At 39.9% G+C, this 11356-nt stretch overlaps 2 protein-coding genes across 2 annotated transcripts; both read left to right on the top strand.

Moving 5' to 3' along the window:
* Positions 1-1561: 1561 nt before the first annotated feature.
* tmem220 (transmembrane protein 220) lies at positions 1562-3466 on the top strand. Its single transcript, XM_063470869.1, has 6 exons — positions 1562-1682; positions 1760-1789; positions 1885-1945; positions 2181-2304; positions 2532-2591; positions 3126-3466. The coding sequence occupies exons 1-6, from the start codon at positions 1581-1583 to the stop codon at positions 3256-3258; spliced, it is 510 nt and encodes a 169-aa protein (XP_063326939.1). The 5' UTR covers positions 1562-1580; the 3' UTR covers positions 3259-3466.
* Positions 3467-3655: 189 nt separating this feature from the next.
* Positions 3656-8307, top strand: LOC134625618 (protein SCO1 homolog, mitochondrial). The gene is made up of 7 exons (XM_063470868.1): positions 3656-3896; positions 5579-5698; positions 6028-6118; positions 6275-6472; positions 6561-6653; positions 7738-7853; positions 7936-8307. The coding sequence occupies exons 1-7, from the start codon at positions 3747-3749 to the stop codon at positions 8068-8070; spliced, it is 903 nt and encodes a 300-aa protein (XP_063326938.1). The 5' UTR covers positions 3656-3746; the 3' UTR covers positions 8071-8307.
* Positions 8308-11356: the final 3049 nt, after the last annotated feature.

Below are 11356 nucleotides of genomic sequence, written 5' to 3'. Positions count from 1 at the left end.
ATGCTGTGTTCACTCCTTATACTTCTTATAGATCACAGTTAATTTAGATAATTCTCGAAATAACTGCACGGGACATTTAAATTAATATTCAGGGCACACTTGATCGTCACAGTATAAGACAAAAAAGCAAAACGTAAAACAAGCGAAAAATCAGTGAGAAGTGAGAGAGCAGTGACCCATGACCAGCACCTGCTAAACTGTCTTGTGTTGCTGCTTCGCTGCACCTGCTGTCACTTTGATTTGCACCAACGTAATAAATTCCCAATGGTGTGTGCACACGTGTAAATCAAGTTATTATTTATTTTAATGCCATATTTACCACATACAAGCAATGTCAAAGCTACAGTTAAATTTTGTGGGCTTGAAACATCTAAACAAATGAAACTTTACTGGTATAATATAAGAGTCTGAGTCTGTTGATTTAATACAAAAGTGTTAAAGTAGTGTTTACACATTTATATTTAACAAAAGAAGAAGAATGAAAAAAAATTAAAAATCTAAGCAGCTTTGTTCGCTTTAGTTTAGATTTTCAGACATTTTTCTTTCTTTTCTGGTCTTTGTTCTGACCAGTGACAAGGTTTATACTCATGGTACTTTTATTTTGTAAAGAAATCATTGCCGCAACACCTCCGCCCGACCACCATATTGGTGCGGGGAACTATTGTAATTCCTAGTGCACTACTAAGGCATATAAATATATATCATAATCGGGATCTCCATTATTAAAATGAAAATATTTCATATGTCAGAAACGTCAGACACTGGAGAAAAATAAATGCAAACCTTCAAGTTTTCATATTAAAACACACAGAGAGAAGGAGCTTCTGTAAAATGATATTTAACTGCATGCTTTGTGTAAGTAATGTCGAAACATAGCCTGTTCCTTTTTGCGGTTTTATTTTGAACATGTTAAAATAACACAACAACAACAATGACAGCAAAGAAAAGAAAAGACAAAATTACAATAAATCAAACCTAACATGAAGAAAAACAAAACAATCCTCATCCTGATAAAGCATTTAAAGGATTTAGATCATATTTCCCTGCTGTGGAGAACTTTATCAGCATCGTTACAGTAGCAGAATATGGAAAAATTTTCCCCGATTCCATCTTTAACTGGTCTCAGAACCCCGCTGCAAGATGGCGGCGGCAAGGCGTGTCTTCTAGCAGACTAACGTCATTGCGGACTTTTGAAATGTGTGCTCGATTTATCGATCAAGGTGTCCAGGAATAAAAGGGTCCCAGGTTTATTTGATGCTTACGTACACGTTTGTTTGTTTTAGGAGATGCTTGCGGGATATGACATATTAAATTAACAATTTTAATTACTTTTTTGTGCAAATTATGGAAAATTATATAAAATAAAAGGTAAATATATAAATAAAATAAAGAAACAACTTAACAACGCGATAGTGAGTGTCGTTTACACCGCCTGTGGTCGGTGCATCTGTCAGCAGACGTGGTAGATATCGAACAAACCCCTCACGGTTTTGACAGCCTTGCGGAACTGCAGGTGCGCCTGCTTTCTCACGTGTGCACGTCCCGTTGGCCCGGGCGGGGAAGTGAAACAATAAGCAGCTATGGGAGAAGTTTGTAAGGAGAGGAAGCCGTGGCTTCGTGTTGTTTGGCAAATCTGCAACGTTTTCATGTGTTTGTTCTTCGCTCTGGCGTCGTACGTCCAGGTGAGAGTTTGATTTTTTGTCCCCTCAGCACTTCTTTGAACTGTGATCAATAACTATGTCCTGACTTCCCGCTGCAGATCAATGATCCAGATGCAGGTTTATGGATGGTAAGATTACACAAGAGTACACTTTTTTTGGTCCATGTTTTCAGACATTTTGATCTTTTTGCACAGTTTATTATAAACACCACCCTCTTTTTCAGGCTGGTTACGGCGTCCCTGCAGTCCTGTGTGCGTGTATTGTTGTGAAGCCTCATGTGACAGGTACAGGGATGAGTTTGGAGTCATTTACCAGTAGATGCTTCGCTTATTAACAATCAAGTCCTCATATGAAAGTGCATGAAGCTGGTATCTTACGTTGCTGCTGAACTTTACTCCAGTGCATTTCCCCAGTGCACGTAGCGCCACCCTGCGGCTGTATCCTGACTGTGCAGCTCGTTGCAGAGTTTGGGTTGTGATTTAAATTGTTTTGCGTTCATTATTTTTGTTTCCTTTTCAGAGACTTTGCCCTGGAGGCGTGTTGCTGACCTTCATGTGATGATTTCCAGTGCGATCAGTGCCATGTTGGGATGGACGCTGTACAAAGAGCAAATCACACAGATCTTCCAGAAGGAGGAGGGCAGGTACGCCACACCTCACCTGATCTGAGAAAAACAAACCGTTTAAGCATTTTTAGGCTCTCCATTCAAAAAAATGTGCTGCCTATCAGACGGTATAACTATAATGAAGCTTCACTTCATTAAAGGCATTCTGCTATGTCATTATAGTTTCTGTATAAAACACTAATGTAACATATTTTGCAGATTATTATTTTTATACATGGATATTTAATATAGTTTTATCCCTTTAGAGAATTTTCAGGTCTAGTTTTGACTGCATTTTGGCTCCTCCTGTGTCGCCACTCTGGAAGGTAACAGATTTAGTTTTAATCTCATTTCCATCTTATACTGGGAACTTTACAAAATATTGTTGTCTTTTGTTGTTTTGTTTTTTCTTAACTTTTTGATTTTTTTTAAACTTTTAAAAAACTTAACTTTGTATAGTTTTTTTTGTCTGTGTGTGTGTGTGTATGTATATATAATATATTATAATAATTAGCATAATTAATGTGAGATTTTTTTAGAAAAACAATTTAATCCTAGTGATTTTTCTGGTCATTTTTTTTTGTTCCTTTTTCTAAGGTAAACTCAGAGAATATCCAAATGTTACCTCATATTTTTGTGTCAAAAAATATCCTCTTCATGTTTTTTAATTTTAATCTCAGCTAATAAATTTAGCATTGTTAATTAATTTCTTTTTTCTTTTTGTTTGTTTGTTGTTTTTGTTGTTCTTCTTCTTTTTTCTGCCTACATTGGGCCTATAACTCAAACATACTTTTTTGTCCTTTATATTTCATCTGCTCTCTGTTTTCCTTTCCTCCCGCCTCATTTCCTCATTTTGTCAGAGCTCCTGTCGGGATACTCCGAGTCTCCACAGCTGCTGCCATCACAGTCTTCCCATTTGTGGCCTGGCTTTACTACCACATCAACAAGGATCTGAGATCAGACTGGCCTTCACACTGTACGACTGCCATTTAGACATCAGCCTGTTTTGGCTGATGAAACATGATTAAACACAAATCTATGACAGCTAAAATGCACTGATCCGTTTGAGTTTTTATTGAACAGTTTTGTAAAATAATTAATAAAAATAAAAAAAGTTTATTATTTAAACTTTATCTTCTGTTAAATCAAATGTAATTTTCAAGTGAAATAAAATAAATTTAAGACCAGTCTAGTCTAAAAGTAAACTTTTTCCATTCTTCGGGTGGCAGCATAGACACGGCCAAAAGAGACAGTAGAAGAAGAAGGTTGTGACGTATTTTCCTGTGTTTAGTAACCGTTCCCTGGCTACGGATCTGAGATCAGCCACTTTAGCGCCTTGTGGCCTATTTTAAACTAGCACCGCTGCAGTATAACTGATCTGAGAACGGAAGCCAGTCCGCAGAGTTCCTGTTCACTTCTCATGCTTTACCAAAGCTGTAGCGGCTTCCTGCTTGTTGTAGCGGTTCTGTTCAGGTCCAACCATGGCTCTGAGTGTGCTGTATCACAGCCTGGGCTGCCGGCTGCTTCACAGCAGAGTCTTACAGAGTCCGGCGAAGCTCACACTCGGCGTTTTACCGAGGCAGTCGGCCCTGAAACACACGCTGTCCCCGCGGAGAACTCACTGCTACCTGGTAGGTCAAACCTGCCTGTGTCCGCGGAGCTAGCACACTTCATTGAAACATTTAACAGAGTCATGTGGCAAACAGTCAGATGATCCGGTCTTTCTTTATAGTTTAACCAGGTTTTGTTTAGTGACAACAATTTCAAATAGTTTTAAAATAATTATTGGCAAATAATTTTGGTGTATGTATGGGGGGCACTCATTAATTTAGAACCATCTCCATTTACACCTGCTTCACCTCCTAACAGCACCGCCTTAACCTAGTTTGGAAACTAGATGAGCCACAGACACGGGGCCAAGACCTGGATTAAACCCAGTGCTGGACGAAGATCCATTTTCAGTCCCGTGTCAGGGAAACTGGTTGTTCAAGCTTTATTTGCCTTATACTGGGCCCTGAAATAAGCAGTTTGAGCTCTAACGAACTTTGAGCCATCTTTTTTCCTGATTGGCTGCCCCTGGTTACATTGCTCTTTGACATAATAAACATGCAGAAGTAGAAACTATGTGAGAAACGTGAGTGTTTGGAGCAGTTCATCTCCACTGTTGCCATCCTTGTGAACATTGATGCTTGGTGACATTGATGTCACAGCTGTGGGCGGTCACAGTATTTGATAAAATATTAGCTCTTGATTTCCGTGACCTGGGAAAGACAACGTGACTGGTGTGATCAGCCCATCAGGAACTTTAAGATTAAACCTCTTTGTGTCCTGTAGGGACCTCATAGTATTTTTATGTGTGTGTGTCCGGTGTGAGTTGAATTGTGTGTCATTTGTGTCAAAGTAGGCAACAAGGAGGGATTCCACACAAGATGTTTACTTTAATAAAAGATGATTTATTAAACATAAACTAACCAAGACACAAACATCAAGGAGAGTTGATACCTGGTGGAATGGAAGAGACTGAGCAGGTCACCTGGGCCGGCTTTTATAATCTGGAGAGCACAGGTCAGCTGTGTTAGCTGACGATCCTTCCTCATCAACCAGTTATTAATAACAGCAGGCCAGGACGTCTTTGATTACTTTTTATATTGACTGTATAAATGTGTCTTTTTCTAAATGTGACAACCCACCCACTGTCAAACACCACTAAATATAAAAAGTACATACAAGTAAGATGGTAATAATAATAAGGTAGCAGCTTTGGTAATGCTAATAGGGGAGTGTAGCTAATGAAGCATTAAGCAGTGTAATTATTACGCTGGTGCATATGTAATGCCTATTGTATGTAAAGCTTACTGTCACAAACCTGGGTTTTAGATTGAACCTTCAGGGCAGCAGCGAAATCCAGCGTCTTTCAGCTGAGACAAGAGGAGAAGATAAAAGACATTCTGTCGAAAGGTCACTTTAAAGCAGTAACCTATGCCTCATTTATGAGCGCTGAGCTGTTAGAGGTCCAAGAGTAGAGATCACTCTCAGTGCAGTTATCATTGCTGCAGAGGGGGGCGCTGCTCTTCCTGAAATCAGAGATAAATGCCTTTGTTTTCAAGACTTACAGCAGTGACTTTAAGTAGTTAAGAGACTGCTTTAACATTACTGCCCATCTTAGCAAGGAGAAACACATCAGCCACATTGATGACACCACCCCTATATCCACTGACCTCATCATTTAAAACTCTGGCCATATTTAACTCCAGCATTTTTATATTTTATGACTTAAATCAACTCACAGCTTCCTGTGCTTGCTCATTAACAGGTGAACGTGAGTCAGCAGCACACCTGCAGAGCAACGCAATGGCAGAATCAACACAGCTTAAGAACATTTTCCTCGATGCCTCCTCCACCCTCATCAGGAGATAAGCCAAAGAAGTCTGGGGTAAGAGTTAAACGTTTATGTTACAGCTGATCCCCAACGTGATCAAGTCCATTTGTTCTCAATTGAAATTTTCGGACATTAACTAAGTTTTAAAGGTTTCTTTTGTCATATAGGCCAGGGACATGACTGACATTAGGGCCTGTAGTAGCAGTCTGTAGCAGTCTTCTCCCAAACTCAGCTATAACTGATTTATTTAAGGTGACCCAAAGGATATGGAGCTGTTAAAATAAGCTTACCAAGAGTTTATTTGCAGGTAGAGAATGTCAAGACAAATATCTGTATAACTATACCTGTTCAGTCCTTTTGCTTCCTTTGTGCTCTCTTTGAAGCCTGTGACGTGGAAATCTTTAGCAGTAACGTTTGCCATCGGTGGTGCACTGCTCGGAGGGATGAAATATTTTAAGAAAGAAAAGGAAGAAAGTAAGTATTTCACTGGTTAATGCGCTCTAAGACTAAACTTCAATGCCTGTATGAAAAGAAACAGCAGACAGACCGTGTATTTTATAGATATAAAGGTTAAATAAAGTGATAGGGGTCCTACATGCCCCTCCTCTGTGACTTTGTTGTAATTGGCAGTGATTGAAAAAGAGAGGAACAAGTCGATAGGGAAGCCGGCGCTGGGAGGCCCGTTCTCACTCATCGATCACAACAACAAGCCCACCAAGAGCGAGGACTTCCTCGGCCAGTGGATCCTCATCTACTTCGGGTTCACTCACTGCCCCGACATCTGCCCCGATGAACTGGAGAAGATGATCGAAGTGGTGGATGAAATAGGTATTTAAACCGTTTTTTTATTTGCAGCGAGAAGTCAAAGTCCTGATTTTACTCAACATCTGGCTTTTTTTTTGTTGTTGTTTTGCAGACAAAATAAAAACTTTGCCAAACTTGACGCCGATCCTCATCACCATCGACCCCGACAGGGACACACCAGAGGCCTTAGCTACATATGTGAAAGGTAAAAACGCAACGTGATCAAACTGTGCCTCAATACACGCACATGACAATATTTTCCACTATGATATCACGGCTCCATCTTAGTTTTCTGTAATTGATCTTCTCAGAAGAAAAGCAGAGGTATCAACTGAAGCCCTGCTTTCATAGAACTATTAGACTTCTGCTGTAGTGATGTGGTTGAATATGACAAATAGAATATTTTTAATTTTCATAACAAAGACCACCTTAGTGCTCCTGTGTGTGTATTTATATGTACAAACACTCTTTTATAGCTAAATACTAAGTCTGATAAACTGATGCTAGAACCTAACAGCATGTCTTTTATCCTGTCTTCCTTCCCTCACCCCAACCAGACTGCCGCCCTCCCTGAGCCTGGTTCTGCCAAAGGTTTCTTCCTGTTAAAAGGGAGTTTTTCCTTCTCACTGTCGCCAAAGTGCTTGCTGATAGGGGGTCATATGATGGTTGTGTTTTTCTGTGTATATATTATCATAGGGTCTACTTTACAATATAAAGCGCCTTGAGATGGAAGGAAAATCAACACATTTCAGTTCATCCAGTGGTCAAAAATAACAGCAGACAGACACGTGCAGACATTTCTGTCAAGTAACATAACACAAAACCTTTACTGTACACAGATCGATCGCCCTAAAAAGCACTCTGAGCCAGGATCACCTGATGGTCAGACTGTGAGAGGACAAGAATTAATTCTGTTTGGTCTGTTTGTGCTTTTTATGGTTAATGATTGAGGAAAATAAGAAATAATGTGACTTATGTGAGCAGTGTTGCAGTGGTTAGCACTGATGCCTGACAGTGAGGTGGTCCTGGCTTCTGTGTGGCCTCGAGCTCCAATGACACTGAATGGGATAAGTGTTGAAAGCAAAAACAATGCAGGTGTGCACAGATTCAGATCAGGGACAAAAAGTTGCAAATAAATAAAGTTTTTGTTTTTGTGGTTGCAGGTCTGCAGGTGACAGTGGTTTGTGTTGATTAGAGCTTCTTGATAAAATCTGATTATTATGCCTTCATTTAGCTGCTTTAATCCTATGTTTTTAGGTGTTAAACTTTCTTACTGTCTCATCTTTCAGAGTTTTCCCCAAAGCTGATCGGTCTGACGGGAACGACGGCTCAGATCAATGAAGTTTCCAGAGCGTACAGAGTGTACTTCAGTCAGGGGCCAAAGGATGAAGACAACGACTACATTGTGAGTTGCCGTCTGCTCTGAATCAGCCCCCAGAACTCGTGATTTCCTTCAGTTACTAAGTTTATGTGTCTGTCTTCTGTAGGTCGATCACACAATCATCATGTACCTCGTGGGACCCGACGGAGAGTTCATGGATTATTTCGGACAGAACAAAAGAAGTGTGGAGATCACCAACTCTATAGCGGCACACATGAGGAGGTTCAAGAAGGGAAAATGAGCAGCAGCCCATTAAAGCGGACTCATCCTCAGGCGTGTCTTTGCACCACTGCTGTCTTATCTGGGCTTTTATTTATTGTGGATACACTACTCCATAAAGATACATATCTGCAGTGACACTCGGTGGTGTGCAGTATGCCTGATATTTGCATTTTACTTTCTATGATTCTGTGATCATTTTGCAAACTGTGGAATAAAAAACAAACAAACCCTACACACAGCCAAATGAGCTCGATATAGATTTTTTATTTCAAGCTTGAATGACAAACATTTAGCTTCATGTTTTTAATGTTTAATTTTTAAATTAAAAGTGGACCTATTTTTTTTCTCTTAATATTAAACATGGCTAAAGTTTCAAATAATGTGTCAACATGCATGTGCGTCACACAAGGCTTCAGACTCGGAAGACTAAGGCTACGTTCACACTGCAGGCGAAAGCGCAGCAAATCTGACTTTTTTGACCCTATGCGACCCATATCCGATCACGGTATGACAGTGTGAACGGCACAAATCCGATATTTTCAAATCCGATCTGGGCCACTTTCACATGTGGTACTGAATCCGATACATATCTGAAGTTTTAGAAAGCGACTGCTGTTTGAATGGTCATGTCGCATTAAATACATCTTTTACGTCACTGACACAAGACAGACGCCAATTATCAGCGCCCGAGAAGACATCGTGAAACTGATGGGAAGACAACGTTAGAGAAACGTGAACATTTTATTTGTACTGTATAATCTGCAACTATCCTTTGAAGCACCGCTTCTCTCTGAAACAGCAATAAGGATCATTATTAGGCCATATGTAAATAACAAAATAACTTTATAACTTAAAGCAAAATTGGGAAAAGTAAAGTCCGAAACAAGTCTTTATATTGGTCTGGGTCTAAACAGCGCGTTGTGTGTGACGTCTTCTTTTGCGCATACGGGCCTGTTTTCTTTACCACTGTTTCCTCTGTAACATGCCACAGACCACGTATATCTATAATGTGTTCACCTTGAGTAGCCAATCAGAAGAACTTGGCCTTAAAAGGAGAGTGATGTGGGCTAAAACAGCTTGTTTCAATGAGAGGATTGGAGGAACTGCACCAAGGCCCAGTATAGGCTAAATAAAGATTGTTATTGAACAGAGAATCATGCAAAGCTGCTCTAGTTGGGTACAAGCTGTAGGATCATGAATGACACCACAGCAGGCTAAAAAATATTAACTTTGTTCACTTACTTTTAAAAAACATGATGTTTAATGTCTTAACATATAGAAAAGAAAAAGATTGTGGGTGATTATGGATTTATTTTTTAAAGCTCACTTTGAAACACTTAACATTGAAAAAGAATACTGTAAACAAAGATGTTTAATATGTTTAGAAAAAGCCAGGAGATGAGATGTAAAGGAGGACACGGAAGTTGCTTGTTTGGGAGGGACAGCGGACGGGGAGGAATTGAAGCAGCAGAGGGAGTCTGCAGGTCACACGTGAGCTTTGAAAACAAGCAGTAAAATCTTAGGCTCTGTTCTAAAACCCACAAGTAAGCAGTTAAAAGCTATGAGACAGCTCGACGTGCTCACATCTCTTACACCACTATTTTTCCTGCTAATACCAGAAAAAAAGCACAAGTTGAGTCGGAAGAAAATAAAAGCATGCATGACCTTTTCTATGACTGCAGGTGAAAGGAATGACCTATCCTAGTCAGACAAAGCTGGACTGACTAACCCTGTCAAAGGACAACTCCCGTACGAGCCTTTTGTTGCTGGATTGCTGTAAAAAGAAAAGCCAGCGTCTGCACACACATACTCATTCCTCTGGGGATCCTTTTTTCCTATTTTGAACAGTGCACGACAAAAATGAAGCAATAAAACGATGAAATAACACTTAGTGAAAAAAATATAGACAGAGCAAAATGTGTTGATGACTCTGTGCCTGCAGTTTTATAGACTGCAATTAAAATTAACTTTAGGTAACATTTTTTTAAAAAACTGCAAGCAGGTGTTTCTTTAAGTGCAGCTGCAAAAATCTACAATGAGACCGGCTCTCATAAGAACCACCCCAGGAAAAGAAGAGCAGCAGTTACCCTGCAGCAGAAGATCAGCTTCCAAAAGCACAGCAGTTACCAGTACCTCGGGTCAGAGCTCACCTCAGTACTTTTTGCAGTTCAACAGGAGACACATCACAAGGTCTGTACATGTGAAAATGCTGCAAAGAAATTAATGAGGGACCATTAAACTGATAAAAACTGCTGAGATAAAGAAACAAAATAATGTGTCTAACAGATGTTAGACTCGTGGAAACCTGGACTTTGGTCTGACGTCAGATCACCTGTTTTAATTAGATGCTGAGAAGGTGAACAGATGGTGTCTGCATTAATCGTTACCATCATAAAGCATGGAGGAGACACTGGTAGTGTAGGGATGAATTATCTACTGAAACTGTTGGACATCTTTTCAGAATTTGAAATCACCATGGCTACCACAACATCCTGCGGCGATGTCCCGTCCCAGCTTAGCGGGATCAGTTTTTTAAGAAGGAGGAAGGAGATAAAATACCCCCAGGCTCTGTGAGGAGCTCACTGAGCAATGGCCTCAGCAATCACATGACCTAAATCCAGGTGAGTTTAGGAGTGAATTACAAGCAGCCACGAGGAGTGTGCAAAGGCAGTATGAAAGCACAGGTGTTTGTGATGTTTTATAGCTTGGGAGACTTCAGTATCATTCTACACTGTAAAGAAAATGAGTGAATAAAGGTGGCAGAGAGAGAAAAGAAACACTCCAGCAAATAGACAGAGACGGAGAAGGACAAACTCTTGACCTTTCATTCTGGAGGCAGCTGCTCAGACTATTGAGCCTCCAGTATTTGGACTGATTAATTAGGTGACAGGAAGAAACTGTGTGGATGGATGGAAACTGTTTTCATAGGCTGGCAAGAAGTCTAATTCACCAAACACCAGCAGTGGGAGTAATTTTTCCACTACAAATGAATGTTCAAATACCAGAATTTCAGATTAAACCATGTAATCTGTCTTTCAAGTAATCTATTATTTGGTGATTATTTTCTAAGGCAGGGAGATAGAGTGTTTAAAGGAAAAATCAATGGGTTAAATCAATGGGTAGGAGAGGTGCACTCAGCAGTGTATAGACTGGTGTGTTCTACTGTAGCAGGAGCTGGATGTTTATGTTGACAAAACTTTATCAAATCTATTTTTTGTAGATATTGTATTACCTGGTCTTTCCAATATTCTTTATTTATTTCTCATTTCTCCTAAATTGCTATACTTTTGTCTCTCTTTGCCGTC

The sequence above is a fragment of the Pelmatolapia mariae genome, linkage group LG4 (assembly GCF_036321145.2).
Source record: "Pelmatolapia mariae isolate MD_Pm_ZW linkage group LG4, Pm_UMD_F_2, whole genome shotgun sequence".
NCBI classification, from domain to species: domain Eukaryota; kingdom Metazoa; phylum Chordata; class Actinopteri; order Cichliformes; family Cichlidae; genus Pelmatolapia; species Pelmatolapia mariae.
This window is presented reverse-complemented; position numbering and strand designations above follow the sequence as displayed.

Coding starts and splice junctions, on each gene's coding strand:
- tmem220 (XM_063470869.1), top strand. CDS start 1,581: ATGGGAGAAGTTTGTAAGGAGAGGAAGCCGTGGCTTCGTGTTGTTTGG. Junction 1,946..2,180: donor TGTGAAGCCTCATGTGACAG/GTACAGGGATGA, acceptor TTTCCTTTTCAG/AGACTTTGCCCTGGAGGCGT. Junction 2,305..2,531: donor TTCCAGAAGGAGGAGGGCAG/GTACGCCACACC, acceptor TTATCCCTTTAG/AGAATTTTCAGGTCTAGTTT.
- LOC134625618 (XM_063470868.1), top strand. CDS start 3,747: ATGGCTCTGAGTGTGCTGTATCACAGCCTGGGCTGCCGGCTGCTTCAC. Junction 5,699..6,027: donor ATAAGCCAAAGAAGTCTGGG/GTAAGAGTTAAA, acceptor CTCTCTTTGAAG/CCTGTGACGTGGAAATCTTT. Junction 6,119..6,274: donor TAAGAAAGAAAAGGAAGAAA/GTAAGTATTTCA, acceptor TGTAATTGGCAG/TGATTGAAAAAGAGAGGAAC.